This window comes from Sciurus carolinensis, chromosome 4 (assembly GCF_902686445.1).
Source record: "Sciurus carolinensis chromosome 4, mSciCar1.2, whole genome shotgun sequence".
Lineage (NCBI taxonomy): Eukaryota > Metazoa > Chordata > Mammalia > Rodentia > Sciuridae > Sciurus > Sciurus carolinensis.
Genome location: NC_062216.1, coordinates 97965184 through 97984842, shown reverse-complemented (window position 1 = coordinate 97984842; position 19659 = coordinate 97965184). Strand labels below are relative to the sequence as shown.

At 36.7% G+C, this 19659-nt stretch overlaps 1 protein-coding gene across 1 annotated transcript in view; it reads right to left on the bottom strand.

Moving 5' to 3' along the window:
* The window catches only part of Fgd4 (FYVE, RhoGEF and PH domain containing 4), a 188573-nt gene that overhangs the window by 56330 nt on the left and 112584 nt on the right, over nt 1-19659 (bottom strand). The window contains 2 exon segments of the mRNA XM_047548975.1: nt 1499-1682; nt 12573-12722. Coding sequence (XP_047404931.1) covers nt 1499-1682; nt 12573-12722 — 334 coding nt within the window.

Sequence of the window (19659 nt, the reverse complement as noted above, 5' to 3'; positions counted from 1 at the left end):
TTAAATTTTGAATTTGTGCAGCTTGAAAGAGTAAAAGAAAACTGATATTATTAAGCAGGAAAACTGAACATTTCAAATGTAGAGAAGGATCCAAAACAATGCAAGGAGTGGTTTACCAAAATGGTGAGGATGAGAGGCCTGTCTTTGGAATACTGACCCCTTCAGGACTTAGCAAAGCCACCCCTGAAAACCAGGGATGCAGGCTCTGGCATGCTATAATGACAGGGTAAGGGCACCAGCCCTCTTTCTTCCATTAGGAATTATCTGGGCGTAGCTGCTAAAACCTGCAAACAGGAGGGATCACTTTTCTATTATTATTGAAGCAATTTATCCTGAGAGGCAGAAAAAAAATTTTAATGGAATTAAACCATTCTTGTAAAGATTGCTATAATTTAAGATAGCAAAGGTATTGTAAATCCTACTTTAGAGGGAAGTTTAAAGATTTATGACCAAAGTCCCCATAATCGATCAGGAACGAAAACAGGATTCTAAGTTACTCTTTTCCACAATGTTTAGCTAAACCTAGTCCCATTTTAAATGAGGGATGTTGTAGTTTTGTGCTTAGTCAAAATTTCCAGGACATTCTGCAAGTATTTCTAACATCTAATTTCACTACATAAATAACAAGGAATCCTGTAAATAAAATGATCACATAATAGGAAATCATTCCCAATTATTACACAGGAATGAATGAAAATATTCAGCTTCTAGGATGAAAGTAAAGATATGTATATGTGTGTAAACACACACAAACACACACATACACACACATTCTCTTACCCTTCTGATAAACATTTTAAATAAAATTCTATTTAAGTCAGTAATGGGGATTCTAGCAAAAGATTCCTTTAAAAAAGTTGAGGATCTTATAAATAGAAAAGTAACTTATATGGGTTTTGTATTTCACCTGCCTCCCCCCACCACACACATTTAAAAGAATATAAATTCTCTAAGTACAAAACTAAAATTTAGCCTGAATTCTGCTTCAAGTAATAATAATATCTCTTTGGAAAACCTACCACAAGATGGTTATAGGGTACAGGGAAACAGGAACTGAATGAGTATGGAAGACTCATATTAAATAAAATGGGTCAGAAAGAAGAGAAGGCCATGGATAACAGACACCCACAGGAGTCACTTCCCAGACACACAAAGTGAGAAGCAGAGACAACTTTTTAGCTCTTCTAAACCAGATAGCTGGTAATCAACAAAATGGCCAATAATGAGTAACAGAGAGGAACAAGCACAGACCCAGAGGAAATGAGATAAAGAAAGCACATCTACACAAAGGGAATGAATTTATGAAATCCCTGGTGGCCTAAGGTGCTACATGTAGGGAGAGTACAGAAAAATGACAATTCACTCAAGGGCAGGACTAAGTTATTTTAAAAATGCACATGCTAAAGGCCTATCAAAGCTAATCGAATTAGATATTACTTTTTTAAATTAAGAAAAATCTATGGTTTTATTCTGTTTTCTCCCATATGTTAACTCTTACCTGCCTCCTTCAAAGCGACTGATGAGATCTGAAACCTTACTGGGTTTTTCTTTTGAGACACAAGAAGCAGAGGCAGGTTTAATTTCCTCCATCCTTGGTTTTGCACTAGGTAAAGCTTTATGCCTGGGGGTTTGGTGTATATTGGACGAAGGTGAATTCTGCAGATGTAATGGCTTTGGAGGCACTGTAGAAAAAGAACAGAATTCAATATTTCACTGACACATTGTTCCTTAACAATAGTCTGGTACCCTGGGTACAAAAATCTTTAGCATTATCACACTGTTGTAAGGGGTCTGCCAATTTGAACTGAACTTTAACCAAGGTACCTTTATTTATCTTGGATATTTGCCCTAAGTCCTATGGAAATTCTACTTTCAAATTTAAATAGTTCATTTAGTATTAATTCATTTTAAATATGGCATTGATAAGCAATCTAAAAATATACATGACTACAGCATTCCAAACTCTATCAGAGACAACACAGCAGTTATTCATTTAAACAAAGAAAAGAAAGTGCTAAATTTGAAACTAAATCCTAGAGATCAACTATTTGCCACAATACAGATTTTCTAATTGAGTGATAACACATACACCAGAATCCAGAGCTAAGTTAAACACACAAAGCCAACAGAACAACATCAAACAACAGCAATCAAGGTTGCATTCAGACAGCATTTCCCATTTGATGAAAGCACTTTACCTCATTTGATCTCAGATTAGAATTTTACACCTTATAGACCAGAGCCAGACGTAGGTACTATTATTCACTTGTCATGTTTATGAACACTTAAAGAAGTTAGGTGATTGCCCTGGGGTAACAAGGCTAATCTGATTTGATGACTGGTACCTAGACTCTAGGATTCCCATCATCAGTCCTGGGTCTTCCTTGTAAATCCAGCAAAAGGGGTAGAGGGACATAGAAGTTCTTTTACTACTGTTTGCCACATTATATAGTTGGCAGAAATCTTGTTTACTAATAAGTCCTTCACTCAATTCACAGAAAAGGAAAAGACTGGTTCCTGAAATACTAAAATCTACAGACATTCCCTAGCAGACTGTTGGTAAGGAGATCTAATATGCCACAAGTATATAATCAGTACAGGAATTCCTTCACTCATGGAAAACCAACATCACTTTTCTCTAAGATTAACACTGAGGGTAAAAGTTTCTCTGAGATTAACACTGAGGTGTAACATATTTTTCTAGGACTGATTTTAATAGATCAAATAGAATCATCTCTTATTTTCTCTCTTAAACCATTTCACCTTCTGGAACAAGGGTGAAGAATCATGTCTCCTTCTAATTACATGCCCCACTTTTCCCAGCTGGCTGCCCTGGCTTTCAGTTATCTCATCTCTTCTGAACTCAGCTAGCTGACAGTTGCCGGATGTGCACTGGCCTAGATTTCATCACTTCAGTGCCAGTTATCAATTTATTACACAGAAGGAAAAAATATATCCCAATGAGCTACAAGAGGAGCAGTTGATTCATTTTATTGTCTTTCAACATAAGAAGAAAATCCCTGAATGAAAGAGCATGCTTCTAACTTTGTTTTTATGAAAATGATATTGTCTAAGATACATTTAGGGGAAATAGTTAGTGTAATATCCATTGGGAAGGAAGGGATTTACATAATAAGTGTGATATGTTAATTTTAAGGAAAAAAATTCCCACACAGAAAAAATACAGAGTAGTAAAGCAGGGCACCATCCCCACATATATACACACCAAGAACAACAAAGTCTTTTAACTTTAGGAATAATTTAACATTTATAACAGAATATTTAAGGGAAGTGAATATGTTCTTTATAATTCTTTGTGCTAACATTGTTATAAAATAAATCATCCACTTACGATTGACTCACTGAACATTGCTTATTACATGTGAGACACTGTTAGATACTTGGAAAACTGAAATATAAAGGCTTAGCCAGCTTCCCAGAGATGACTCCACTGACATTATCAATCCATGTACCCACCCACCCATGCTGGGTTGGAACCCAGGGACTCACGCATACAAAGCACATGCCTCACCAATGAGATACACACCTGCCCTATACTCATCTTTTTTTTTTTTTTTTTTTTTTTGGGGGGGGGGTGCTGGGGACTACTCATCTCTTAAACTGTTTCATAGCACTGTGTAGCTTTTCTTCAAAGTGCTTATACAATTATCAGATAACTAGTGATACATTAGTTATATAAACAAAAACTGACAAAGTAACCAAAAAATGTAGTATGCGCTAAATTATCAGTGCAAGCCAATGATATTAAAAAAATAGTATGTGCTGCTGAAGCAAGCACATGATCACAATTATATTTACTGGAACTACTTGCACTGTTTGGTAAATCTGAAACACATATAGACACTAATTAATGTGTCATCTAGGAGCTCATACACATGGGGAAATAGTTGAACCATGATGATAAAGGTGGGTGCTGGGTACATGGCATTTTAGAAGCACAGAGGTCAGTAAGAAAGACAACCTAAAGGCACAGTAAAATCAGTAATATACACATTTTAAATAAAGGAACACAAATAGTATATGGATAAGAACCAGTATCTCAAAATGGTTCGTGAATGGCTAAAGTGTCAGAAACATTGTCTTACAGGGAAATTGTCCTTTTGTTTATCATTATTCATCTATAATAAAATATAAAGCATACTTTACTCAAAAGATCTAACCGATGAGTGAAAATAATTTTCACCCTCAAAGTTAAAGTAGTAATCTAGGAACATCTACTGCAGATTTCAAAGATCTTGTATGCTATGTATTTCCAATGCTAAAAATGTGATTCTAAATTAAAAACCAAAAACTTTAATAATTTGTATCAAAAGAAAGTAACAATAGCAGGAGCAAGGAAGGAAGGAATTGATGCCTCAAATTACTGAAACTAAGTTTCTGTTTGTGTTTCTTAGCTTCTGGGAAACCAAAGGAGCTATAGTCATCTTCTTTATCTCCAAGGATTCACCTTTTTTCTTTTCTGTTGCCTAGCTGTTCTCCAGGGACTTAAAAATATCCTCCCCCTGTAAACTTAGACTGTTATCAAGGCTTTCACAGCCACTGCCTCTAAGATACACTCCCATTTCTCAATTAATCTCCATCTCCCTCACCCCTCCCTATTTCTGATCTTTTACATGGTGGGATCAGCATTTCCAAGTGCTCTCTGGGCATCTCCTAGGTGCTCTATCAGTAAATCCAGTTAATTATATCTAAAACTCAATTTACTACTTCTTACAAACCAGCTTCTCCTCCAGCTACATTCTCCATTTTTATAAATGTTTAACACCATTCATCATTTATCTCAGAATCATTCATCAAATGCATGTTGAACATTATAGCCATGAACTAAACTGTGTTCTGGTCACTGTGCACATGTTCCTTGCTCGCACAGACACACAATTCATTGGGGAAATTCTACCTTCCCTCTAACATTACTTCCCTTTATAAAATCATTTACAAAGTCCAGCTAATTGTATCTCTATAGTAGCTGACTAAGGCTCCTCCTCTTTTTTCTCACAGTTTCTGGCCTCAGACTCTCTTCTCTCTCACATACCCCCAACACCCACATTTAATTCAAAATAAACAATAAAAATGAAAGGGTCAAGAGTCAGGTGTAATCCTAGCTATTCAGGAGGCTATGCAAGAGAACTGTAAGTTCAAGGTCAGCCTGGGCAACTTAGCAAGACCCTGCCTCAAATGAAAAGGGCTGGGGATGCAGCTCAATGTAGAGTACCCCTGGGTTCAATTCCCATGAATGCATGTTAACACACACACACACTCGTAGTATATGTCTATAGGGTGAATTTTTCATGAGCAACTTGTGTTATTAGTCTCATTAACTTTTACAAAGAGATGACAACTCTAATCAGTTGCTATTGATTTGAGTATTTGAGAATATCCAGGCTTGGAGAGAACGATGATGACAACAATGATGACGATGGTGATGATGATGATGATAATGGTGATGAGCAATGTCTTCCCTGAGTGCAAAACAGAATATTTGCTATTGTTTTAAAATTAATACATTAGCAAATATCTCATATTGTGAGTACCTGATAGCATATGAAGTGTGACAGAATATGCCCCCAAATACACTATTTTGGCATAAGGATTATTTTGAGCGAAAAATTTTAGAGAAACAGCAGGTGTAAGAAGGACACTTTGCCCCCTTTTCTTCCTTAAAGCAGAAGGGTGGGGGAAGCCCTTGTCTTCCCTATACCAGAAGGAAAGTAACATCCGATCACCACTGATGCAGAGTTAAAGCCAAGAAAACCTGTGCAACGTACCTTGTTAAAGTAACCCGTACTTTCTAGTTTTCCCTCCATAGCTAAGGAAAAGTCTTTTTGTCATCTTATTTTCATAATTTATTATTCTTTATCCAATTCAGTATATAAGAATTCAGCTTCTTTAGATCTCCATTTTTCTTATGGAGATTCCATGTACAAATATATATGTGTGTGTGTGTATACACATATATACATATATATTATGTATACATGTATGTATACATTGTGTATTTATATATATATATATATATATAGTCATAATGCTTTTTCTTTTGTTAGCCTATGTTGTTTCAGTTTAATTCTCAGTTCTAACCACAGACCCTAAAAGCAAAGAGGAGAAATTTTTCTTCCCCTTCACCTAGTGGGTCATGAACTAGAAAGAATCAATCTTCCTTTCTTACATAGCAATAAAATTCAGATTGTTAGTGATAGATTATAAAACTAAAAAGAAACCTAAAATCTGGAGCTAAAGAAATAATGATTTTATAAAATAGGCAAAGAATATTTAAAAAGATCCCCCCTTCTAAATTCTACAATAGGAAAAAAAGATCATAAATTATAGGTGAGATTTTAAGGTCACAGATTAATATTAATTCCTTTTGTTATCAGAGAATATGAGAATAAATATTCTTAATGTTTTTATTCCTCCTCTTTTTACTATTTCATTCATTCATTCACTTCAGATATTATATTAGTTCTAGAGATAATGGGACAATAAAGTAACATCTAAAACAGGCAAAATCATTTCTACTGACATTAGTTTAGCATATAACTATAATCATTTCCTACTTCATTGTTAAACTTTGTACAAAAAATAAGATTCTCAGGTAAAAGATGCTCTGAATCTAGAATGTCTACTACAACACTCATCACCGAATAACAACACATGAGTACATCCTGGTAAGGATATGAACAGTGTTAGAGCTATGTAGGCAAACATTCTGTTATGTCTACATGTAAATAAAGCCATCGCAGCAAGTTGTTTTCTTTTGAAGTAAATTTCCTGGGCTTTTTCTTACTACCTACCTGATCTCTCCCAACCCGCCCCCATGCAGCCTTGGTTGTAGCCACACTGAGTTTTATACTGAATCGGAAGTCTGCAGTGTTTTCCTCAGGCCTTCAGTTTGTCCCAACACCTGGAATGTCTCTTGCAATCTTCCCGGTCCACTTGGCAAACTCCCAGACTTTTGACAAAGCTCACCTCAGGCATCAACTCCTTGTGAGAAGCCCACCCTGAGTACTCCATCCCTACTTGTCCTTGTCCTCCCACCCTGCCTCAAAAATCTTCACTCATCTTTCTCAATTAATGTCATATTGTTTTGTAATATATTTGAACCATCATTGTCTTTTTGGACTGTGTTTCTTGATGATGTTGCAATGAGATCAGCCTAGGTCTTCTGACCCATCTGATTCTATGTTAATATTCAACTCCTAAGGAAAATTGGTGTATCACAAAACAAATTCATCTTATTGCTCTTACCAAAGATTCAAAAAGTAACAACAGTTACTTTGAGGAATAAACCACGTAGAAAAGGATTTTTTAGAGATTACATAGAACCACCCCACTTATGAATGCATTTTGTAACTGCACAAGATTAATATATATGAGATCTACAGTCTATGTGGAATTTTGTGGTAGGATACAAAGCTTCAAAACTCAGTAATGCCCTTAGTCTTCCCCTGCCCCCATAAGTGTGCCACCCCCTTGTTGCTTCTGAGATGCCCTGTGAGAACCTGGAGCTTATTGACCCAGAAGACTTTTGTATCAAGTATGACTGAGAAAGGAATAACAACCAGAATAAAGGACTCCAATAGACTATTAACTAAAAGAATCTATAAACCAAAGGATATAAAGAGGAAAAATAGTGTCTACCAGCATTAATAATGAAGGAAATGCAAAATCAACCCACCATAATATAATTTGCTACCATTGGTTTGACCAAAAATTTTAAATCTCACAATATCGAGGATCAGTGAGGGTATGAAGCAATGTAAATTCTCATATGTTTTTGGTGACATTAGAAATTGATAAAACCACCAAGAATTCAGCCTTTTCAAAACATCTGTATTATAGGAATTCCTGTAAACATAAACAGGGTTTTACAAATTTTACTTTTTCATTGATTCAACAAATACTGAATGATTATTAAGTTCCAGGCACTTCAGTCAATCAATGAACCAAATGAAAAACAATAATAACAAAATAGAAAGTGAGTCATGTGTCAGTAGGTGGAAGTGCTAGGAGAGAACAGAGGAGGAGCTGAAAGAGCAAGATCACTTGCAACTCAGGGAGGGCAGACTTAGGTAGTACTAAACAGGATGTCCAAAGTAAGCTTCTGTGGGAAGCAGGGATTGAAAGACTTGAGGAAGTCAAGCCAGGTTCTTAGGGAAGAGCAACCCAGAAAGTGGAGCAAAAGTTAGAGACCACTGAGGGCTAGAGACCAATGTAAGTGAAGCAAAATGAGTAAGTGAGGTCAAAGGGGGCCTGATATTACAAAATCTTATGGACCCTGGACACGATTTTGACTGCAAAAAATGAGAAGTCACTGCAGAGTTCTGGGCAGAGATGTGACATTATGACCTAAATTTCAAAAGTACCAATCTGGTTGCTGTGCTGAGAATATAGGGGAGAACAAGTCGGAGGTTATTATAGAAATTCAGGCAATGGCTAGGATACTTAGGAGATGATAAGATTTGGTTGGATTCTAGGTATATTTCATAAGTAGATTTCCTGCTACATTAAACGTGAAGTATGAGAAAACAGGGAGGAGTCAAGGATGAGTCTGAGACTTTTGGCCTGAACACCTGAGGGAGGCACAGTCATCAACTGAAACAGTGGGTTGAGTAATTTTTGGAGAGAAGATTGGTATATCAGTTTGCACATGCTAAATGAGATATCTGTTTGTAAAAAATTAAAAAAGGGCTATGACAGTCACATTTATAGAGACAAAAAAGGAAAAGAACCTAATTATTAAAAAATTTCCAAATATGCAAAGTAATCATCAAGAATGAAAAGAGCAACTAACTACCAGATTGGAGATTATTAGCAGATTTCAATTACTCTTAATCAAAATGAAAAATAATAATTGGCTACATATAAATGCATTATGAACATAAACACTTGTTAATGATAGATTATTACACATGAACTGTTTTACATTAGAGGCAAATAAGTAAGTTTGAGTATTATATTTACATAAAGTATTCAAATAATAATAATGTGACTTTTCCAAGTTCATGAAACTCTAAAAATATTTAGGTTTAATTACTGAGGCATTATGTGACAATAACTGAGCCTTATCAGGAAAAAAAATCGTGAACTATGGAGAATCTTGTGGACCAAGGCTCTTGAGAGAAAAAGAACTATTTGCTTTAAAGAAGCTATTTTGGGTTACTCCAGTATAGCCAGAAATAGGTCAATAATAAAAGTGAACAAGAAGAAAAGACTTATGTTGGAGGTCACTCAGCAATTTGTTTAACTAGTAGGATTGGTATAGAAGTGAATCAGCCATGGTTTCCAAGCCTTAGGATATTTTCTGAGGTGGAAGCAAAACAAGCTCTAACTATTGAAGAAATCCTTTCAAAATCTACATGCTGCAATTTAGATCCAAATGCAACTTTATCTAATCTACAATTTACCTTTTAAAAATCTATACACAATTCTCTAATTAATACAAACATACACCTGTTCCAAACACTTGATACACAATAACTACCACTAATATATATGCATACAACAGCAATCTCTCTCCTCTGAAAATTACCAAAATAAACTAGCTATGATCTCATTAGCAAGTCACGTAAGTTTAAAAAAAAATACCACCCAAGATACGATTATGTCATTATGTACTCTTTTAGGATGTAAATCAGCATTTCTCAAACTCAGCATTATTTATGTTTCAGTTTGGATAACATTTGGTGTGAGGGGCTGTCCTGTACATTGCAGGATATTAAGCATCATCCCGACCCTCTACTTGCTAGATGCCAGTAGCAAGTCTTACAAGTAATGTCAAGTGAAAAAATGTCCCCAGACATAAGCAATGTCCCATGGATGTGGTGGTAGGATGCCAAAACTGTCTCTAATTAAAAACTACTGATCTAGAACAAGAGCCATCAATTCATTAAAATCATACAATGGCTCTTGAGTCTCAGAAACCTCACCATTCACAATTTATAAGGGATTAACAATACTGTAGGAATAAAAGTGTCAGTGAGCTACTCCCTTACTCCATGCAGGAAGTCTTCATGAGCACCCCCTTCCCTTCTTTGCCTCAGTCACTCAAATGTTGACTATGGAAAAATCAGAAGTAGTACCTCTCCAGTAAAGGGTAGTGATTAACTATTGTTGGTCAGTAAGTCAGTACACAGTACCCAGCCTATCTGGCAGCTCATCTCAGAATCTGAAGATGTAGCCTCATTTCAGGGATGCTGGCCTCTGAATGGCATACATTTGAAGTTTTAAACAAAGAACAGCAGAAACAAAGTGGAAGAAATGTGGCAATAGAGATTACTGTAGACTGGCCCTTCACTATGGGAGGGAACACAAAACACAGGAAATACCCGAGACAGATGAATAAGATATACAGCAGATCAGATTGTAAAGAATAACAAAAAACAAATAGGCAGGGGTACCATGGTCTCAATGTATGTCCACCCCAAATTCATGCTGACATCCTTACCGCCAAGGTGATGGTATGAGAAGGTAGGGGCCTCTGGGAGATGATTAGGTCATGGTTAAGGCCTGCTTCCCATAAGTGGGATTCAAGCCCTTTAAAACAGGTCCTAGAGAGGACTCTTGCCCCTTCTACCTTGTGAGATTAGCATCAATCAGAAAACAAGCCCTCCAACTTAGTGAGACCCTATCTTAAAGTAAAATAAGGAAAAGGGCTGGGATGCAGCTCAGGGGTGGAGCCCTTGACTAGCATGCATGAGGCTCTGTGCTCTATTCCAGCACTGTTAAGAAAAAAAAAAAGAAACAAACAGCAAAAGAAAAGAAAAGAAAGCAGGGCCTCACCAGATACCAAATCTACCACCACGCTAATCTTGGACTTCCCAGTCTCCGGAATTGTGAGAAATAATTTCTGTTGTTTATAAGCTTCTCAGTTTATAATATTTTGTTATAGAAGCCCAGGGAGAAGAAGTCATTGGGGAATATAAAGTGTGAGGGTTAAGGATGGGGTTAAAATTTTAGCCATAGGTTCCAGGGAAGAGCCAAACATCAAGAAAGAATATTTACTCAGTATCTCTAAATATTCCCCATAGTTATAGAAAAATTGTATATAATCCACATTTAAGATGGGAAGTAAACAAGTATCTAAACAGCAATATATTGATTTGAATATAACTTTAAAACAGCAAGAGCAAGGCCAAGTGTTAATAGTCTACATAAAGAACAGGGCTATTTTAGAGCAGAAGTGTTCCCCAGGAAGGACACAGATTTGATTTCCTGACTGAAAAACAGTGAAGTATCGTGATGCATCTTCCAAAAAAGGTTTTTAAGTAATGAAAATCTTGCTTTTGATCTGGGCAATTACATAAACTAGAACTGTATTCAGTTTTTATAGTCTTACCTCATATTTCATCTTATCAACTCAGGTCTAATGAGCAAGGTGTACTTTTGTATTTTACAAATAAAATAGCTTGAACCAAGGTAAAAAGAATGTCTGTGCTTGTAGCCACATCATTGTGCTAGGGAGAAGCATGGCCAAAAGAAAAGCATATGAGCTCGTGGAGGGGATCTTCATTTAAATCACCAATTATTTGGTTTTGCTTGACAGCCACAGACATACCACCCTGAATACAGCCAGTAGTGAGAACAAAAAGACAAACATCCCATAATCTAGAAGAATGTATTTTCAATGTATTTGCAGAGATCCTTAATAAAGACAACTTTAAAAAACAACACCAGTTCTTTTATAATGCATTCCACGATATGCTTTTTCCTTTGTAAGAATGGGAAAAAGTCAAAGTACACACAAAATAAACAAAATAGAAATTGATTTCTTCAAAGCACAGTAATAGTGAAAATGTCTTTTGGGTAAGTGTTCAGGCTTTATTATAAATGAAAATCCATCTGGAAGAAACTATACATTAAACCATCACATAGCTCATTTTTTGCGCTGCATTTCAAAAGGCCTTGCCCTCTACCATCAAAACTATAATTTTGTGCTTCTCAAAGTTAATACATAGTTCACTGGAAATTTCTCTGTAAAAGGAAGAGGAGGTCACTGAACAAAAATATTCACAGCTTTCCACTTTATTTTCCCTGCTGTTGGCTACTCAATCCTAAATGGAGGAATTTTACTTTTCGTCTCTGTGTATGTTCCTAAGAGACATTCTTAAGACCCTATTCCTTAATATCATCCAAACACATTCTTTATCATCCAAACACATTCTTGATAAGTATGTTAAGCACTGTTTTAGAATTATCTGTTTTACAGATCCTCTGACATCGACCAGGCCAATTCTTCCTGACAGTAGTTCTAAACATGTTTACTATACAGACTATAAATTATGCCCTGCACTAGGGTGGGCAGAGGCATGAACAGATCACAGTCCCAGGAAGAGGACATGAAATTTCAGCACTGTGCAAAGAACAATGATAGAGAAATGTATACATTGTTTTAGGAACAGAGCGAATACTGGCACTGCCTGAAAGGGTGCTAAAGAATAATGTACCCAGTTCCTTCCTTTTTATAGTTAAAAACTCCAAGTTCTTCGTTCTTCTAGGTAGCCTTCCTCAGTCAACAAAGCACCCGCCTCAGTCACAACCCCCCATATCCGTACCTTGTGGCTTTGGACTTGCAGCTGAGCGTTTCGCTGGTGTCTTCCCATTTATTCCCTGAGCCTCTTCAGATACATTCTGATCAACCAGTGAGGTTGTGCTGCTTGTTGAACCAGGTGGGACTATGGTGACCTTTGGACAGGTACTGCTGCCTGTGAGTTCACAAGGAAAGGACAGATAAATACAGAAGCATAGCACAATTCTGTCTCGTAAGTTACATTTTTCCTAACCCCATAAAACTAAAGCAGTCATAAGATTAAGCACCGAAATACTCTTTCCATGAGTGCTGTCCTTGACAAAGAACTTTCCCGGGAAAGACCTATTCCATGTGCTTTCAAAACCCTCTTAGCACACCCAGGAAAAACGGCTACACACAGACCTGCCTTCCTTGCAGAGCAGCAGAAAGGGCTTAGAATGCAGCTGCTCTGGTGTAGGTGGAGGCGAGGACAGGAGGGGCCCAGCTCTAATCTGTTAAAAGCGTTTCTTACCAGTGTCCAGTCAGTCACCAGTCATCAGGCGACTCAAAGAACAAAGCAGGAAAGCCCCAACGTGACAGCTGACCCAAAGACTCCAGAAAAATGGCTCAGAAAGAAACAAGCAAATACACACAACCTCTCACCCACTAGCTTACTCAGTGACTCCACATAACACCCACGGCAGCACAGAGGAGTGGCCATGCTTCCCAAAGACAGAAAGGCAAGATTACATGGATAACACCATCTCGTTTATTTAGAACTCAAAACCCAAAATATTCTTTAAGACAACACTGAAATACATCATGAGACATAGACAAAGAGAAAAAGATCAGTCTTCAGTTTGTGATACAAGAAGGTACATTTTAAATTTCCCAGACCTTTGAAAGAACCAAGTCAGTGTCTTCTTTGTATATACACATTAAATTTTCCTCTCTCGTGGTTGACATGGCAAAATTAACAATAGACTGAACTCTAGTAAAGAGAAAATAAAATTTCTACCAGGAATTCACTATGACTGAATCAAAATAGGCCATTTGGTTAAGAAACAAGGAATTTCATTTTTGCAGAATTCAAATATAAGAGAAGTATCAGAGATTTTTTAAAACTTTATCATTCAAATCAGAAAAGTTAAGTTAAACAATCAACTATCTACGGAGTCAACAAGTTCTTTCTTAATCCAAACGATTAAATAATAATGATTAAAAAGAACACAATTGCTTTATTTTCTGTGCGCCCCTTAAAATTTATCTTGGTAAAACAGATTTTAGGAAGTATTAACAGTACTATGTATTGTCTAAGAAATTTACTAGAGAAGCAGTGCTAAAACAGAAATTAAATGGGTTTTCAACAAGACAGCCTTCTGCTAATATGGTAAATCTGTCAGCAGGATTAAGTATTTTCAACAAAAGCAAGAGCTATGGAAGATTGACAGAATATTATTAAATTTGTAAATGAAAGAACTAAAAGTTCAAATCCTTAAATGTATGAGCTTAGGTCCCTTCCTAGAAAAACTCAAGTAGGCAAAGCATGTCCCTAAAATTCATGGTGTATCAAGCAACCACTTAGCCTTACAGTGGGATTTGGATGTTTTCCCACAGTGATCTCAAGATCAATCAAGTATCCTAAAGGCCACCTGCTGGGGCCTAGTGAAGGATGGCTTAGGGGCAGAATCAGAGAAAAGCCACAGCTCAACTATAAACCAGAGGAAGAAACTGTAGCATAATCATAAAAGACCTTGCCAAAGCAAGAATGCAGCCTTAGCCTGGAGTGATAACAACAAGCAGCAATAAAACCATTAATGTGTCAAATGGAGAGTTCATATTTTGGATGACAAAACAGAAAGTCTTTTAAAAAATAGATCTCCACTGCTATATATTAACATATGAAACAAGTTAAAAATTAGTCTATTTAGAAGTGAAATGTGTCTTATAAAAATATTAATTTGAAATTCAAAACTAGGCACATAATTTCTGGAGAACAAGTTTCCTGGGTATGATGGGTTTTATAAGTGTCATATTTACAGAGAATATCTCCTATGAATGTGCCAAAATGCTTGCAATAAGAGATCAACTACACATTCATGTCCCCATAAACTCATTAAAAAGTCACAACCACAGATCTTTTGCCAGGGTCACAGTCAGAAACTTCATTTTACACTATTGTTTAAAACAAGTCTCCAAACTTCAACTAGTATCATGAAACATGAGTACATGAAAGACATGGAGAACACACATGTTTTTGAAAGGTTAAAGGAAAGCAATGACAGATGCACAACAGAGACCATATTGTGGCTGTGAGCACACCCCTTTCCATCCTCCAATTTACTATCTGGCCCTTTAAGGGAAAAGTTGCAGATCGCTAGTATAGGTCCGACATATCATGTACAGAAAGTTTGTCTAATACCAAAACCATTTCATTAGTCATTTCATCTTGGATAATAGCAATAAAATGTAAAACTTTGCTTCTTTATGACTGACTCCAGTTACACTTGCGGAGAGTCCTTGTTTGGGTGCCAGTTGCACAAGAAATTGAAACCAGATAGTCTACCCAGTCAAGAAATTTTACATTAACTACAGGGGCTCTCAGGGTCCCCATTATCAAGAAGAACCAGTAGGAGCGATTTATAATTAAGCAGTTACCTAGGGCAGAGAAATAGTTCTGTGTGGACAAATGTGTACATGAATAGTCAATTCAGTATTATATAAGATATGTAACAGATTGGGAAGAGTACCAAGACAAAATTAAAGACAGAAAACTGTAGTACAGAATGTATAATATGATCTCGTTTTCAAAAAAGTTATATACAAATGTATGTAAGTTGAGTGTGCCTCATCCAAAATGCTTGGGACTAGAAGTCCCTCAGATTTTGTAGTTATTTGAGTTTTAGACTTGATAAAGTCCATGCTAATTGATAACTGAATAATAATTGATAATTGATATTGATAATTGAATATCCCTAATCCAAAAATGTGAAATCCAAAATGCTCCAGGAATCCAAAACACATAAAGATATAAAAACTTAAAAGATATAAAAACTTAAAAATCGTTATCAACACCTCCAAGAAGTTTCAGCTTAGGGATGCTTGACCTGTAAACACATTAAAAGGGATGGAAGGTAATATGGAAAACTTAACTTTGAGAATTAGGTGTGGTGGTAAAATGAGAACTGCCATGTTTTACTATTTATATAGCTATACTTTTTTTATATATATAGCTTTAAATCTTTTAAAAAGAAAATGTGTTTGATTTACTTATGTGAAAAAAGAAAATATATGAAAATCAACTAGCAATGTATTATAAGACTTCAAAAAAACACATATCCCCTATATTTATATATCCATGCTCATGATATTATTCATAATAGCCAACAGGATGGAAGCAACCCAACTCCATCAGTGGATGGATGAGTATATAAAATATGGTATGTACAGACTATGAATATTATTTACCCTCTGTAAGGAAGGAGACACTGACATGCTACTACATAGATGATTGTGAAGGACATTACACTAAGTAAAATAACCCAGTTTTCAAAAGATAAGTACTGTGTGATTCCAGTTATATTAAGTAACTCGATTTGTAAAATTCATAAAAGCAGAAGCAGAATGGGTGTTGCCAGGAGCTGAGAGGAGGGGATATTGGGGAGTTATTGCTTAATGATGAGCATGGAATTTCCGTTTTGCAAGATGAAGAGTTCTTCTGTAGATGGATCATGGCAATGATAATGTAACAATGTGGATGGATTTTGATGCCACTGTACTGTATACTTAAAAATGGTAAAGATGGTAAATTTTGTGTTATGTATTTTTAAAATTTTTTTCAAAAATAAAAGTATATCTATTGCTTAATGAAGAAAAACTCCAGAAATACTAACTTTTCCTTATTTCCAATATACGTAGGCATCATAATTGAGCTCTTTGAAGGTGAAGTGCTGCTAAGTGCAGTGTTTGGTTCTTTCCCGGCCTGTGCTCACTCACACTTCCTTGGTGATCTCAGTCAGTCCCAGGCCTTCGATATGCTGGGACTGCTACACTTACTTTCACTCCAGACCTTTCACACAAACTCCAGAGTTATACATTCAACTGCCTATTCACATCCCCACTTGTATGATTAAGGACTTTGTCACAACTGATATTCTCAAATCTGAATCTTGTATCTCCAACTTTCTCCCCAAACCAATTCCATTACAGTTTTTGCCACTTCTGCTAATGACAACTCACCTATGCTTAGGCAAAATCCTTGGAAGTATCTGAAACTGCTTTCTCCTCTTTGTATATCCTCTTCATCAGAAAATCCTGTTGGCTCTACATTTGATATTTCCAGATGTTGTCCATCTATCACCACCTTCATTGCTACTTTCCTGGGCCACCCTACAATAATCTCTAACTGGATTGCAGCAAGACCCTCCACCTAGTCTCCCTGCTCTTTCCCTTATCCCCACTATAGTTGGTATTGTCTAAAAAGGCCCAGAGAGATCCTTTTAAAATCAAATCAAATCTTGTCCTTAAGATTCTCCAATGGTTCCCCATTTCACTCAGGGTAAAATGTCATGTCTTCATAGTGGTTTGCAGACACTACAAGAGCTGGCCTTGGTTCCATTACTTGATCACCTACTACTGCAACTGTTCACTCTGCTCCAGTCATGCTGTCTCCCTGATGCTCCTCACACATCAGGCCGTTGGTCCAGCTGTTCTCTGCTGGGATGTATTTCCCCCAGATAATGACCATCTGATTGCTCCACCTTCTTCAAATCTTGGCTCAAACTGCATCTTGTTAACATGGACCACCCTGACCACCTGCTTATTATAACTGCAACAACTACCCTGCCCTGCTGTACTCTTCGTTTTTTTCTCAAAGCACTTATCACCTTCTAACAAACACATTATCTATTTTACTTATTGCATATTGTCTGTTTGAACTAATAAATTCCAAAGACCTTAGGTTTTTCTTTATTTGCCTATAATCTTTGTTTCTATTTCATGAGAGTTATTTTCTAAATTCTGACAGTAAAGAAATAAATAGTTGCACTGGGGTTCACTCTATGTGAAATTTCAGACCTTTCCATTCTTGTCTAAAATCTAAAATACTCAAGGTTATTTCTACACAAGTTCTAAATATTTGGCAGAAAAAAGAAAAGGAAAAAAAAAAAAGCTACACCCAAATAATCTTCTTCACATCCCAGAAGCAGATTTGAAAGCATCTGGAATTGTGAAACTATGCAGATGTTTATCTTGTAAAAATAGTTGTGTGTTTGGGCTGGGGGGGGTGGCGGGGGGTGAAATCCCAGCAACTGACTGAATATTTCAGATTATAACCTGTAATTTTATTTATGGTCACTAGGATCACTAACGAAAATGCACTATGGGATGCCAATATTTCAGACTCATCACCCAAAACTACCTAATATTAAAGAGTGTTATACTATCAGGTGAAGCAAATGGTTTGATATCATTGGAGTTAAAAGGCAACATGAACTCAAAATAGATCTTGAAGACCAGTAGCTGCAGATATTCAGTATATTTAAAGGCCTTACAGGTAGATAGCACAAAATAAATGCAAGAGGTAATCTCTACTATTGTATCTTAAACATATACAATAATGTGTGCATGCAATTGAAATTTTTTAAAAAAATGTTCAGGATCTAAAAACTGGAATCATTTTTAGAAACTATGATCAAGTGGACACACTGGAATGTGTCTATAGTCCTAGCTACTTGGAAGGCTCAGGCAGGAGGATCACTTGAGCCCCAGAGTTGGAGAGCAGCTTGGGCAACATAGCAAGCACAACCCTGAGAAGAGGAGAGGAGAGGAGAGGAGAGAAGAGAAGGGAAAGGGAGGGGAGGGGAGGGAAGGAGAGGAGGGGAGGAGAGGAGAGGAGAGGGGAGGAGAGGAGAAGAGATATCATTTTCTGATTAGAAATATTTATTTTATTTTTCCCAAAACACGCTCCATAATTATGTGCTGATTTTTTTCTTTTGCTACCCCAAAGGGATGAAAAGGATAATCAACAATAAGATTTCTAGAGTATACTACTGTTTCTGGTCCCTTAAGAGTTAGAATTCTGTTAGGTGAAACACAGTCCCAATCCTTGTTCCACCACTCTATGGGTGACCAGTTGTTAGGTGTGGTGTTCACCTGCACAGCACTATTGACAGTGCATCCTCTGTGACGACACCTTCATTGGGGCTGGGATTGACTCAGCACATCTGACTCTACCTTGGCATAGTGTTTTCTTGGTAGAGAATGAACTTCCTACATCAAAGAGGCCACTTTCCCTTCCCTAAAGCTGCACTGATGGAAGTTCCCCTTTTGGCTCTGTTCAACTAAGAATGTGAGTCAACATTATGGAAAGCTCTTCCTATTCAAAGTACACCAATCATTCTGCATCTGCAGCCATGACTCCAGTGGAAGGCAGGAGTAAAGAGAAACCACAATTGATCACATGTGTTTTTTCTGACTTCTTGCAAAGACCCATTCTAGTTGACAGTCTTTTGAGCTGGAGGAGGTTCATAGGCTGCTGTGCTCTATCTGATGATTGTTTCCAACTCATCATAACCTCTGTTTGTTTGTCCTTTTTTATTGTTAAGCCATAACCATGTAGAAGTGACTGGGCCACAGATTTATCAAAACATCCTGCATTACTACTGAATTGTTAATGAGAAACAGGCCAAAAAAGTTGACCAATCATATGATCAGACAAATGCTGAGTTTTCAAACAGTCACATTTTTTGATGGAACCTAAAATTCCAACAGTTTTTAATAGCTTTGCTATTAAATATATCAAGATGACCTCTAAGCTGGGCATATTGGTGCATACCTGTAATCTCAGCAACACTGGACAATTTAGCTAGCTATTTTCCTCAAAATAAAAAATAAAAAGCTGGGATGTAGCTCAGTAGAAGAGCATCCCTGGATTAAATACCCAGTACCACAAAAATGGAAAGGAAGGAGGGAGGAAGGAAGGAAGACCTCTAAGTATATTATTGTGCAGAGGTGCCTGACACTGATAATTGACATCCAATTTCCCTGAGAAGATCATCTGTATCAAAAAGGCAACTCAGATGCTATGAACATGCACACCCAGGCAACTTTCTTTGATCCCCAGAAGCATGGCA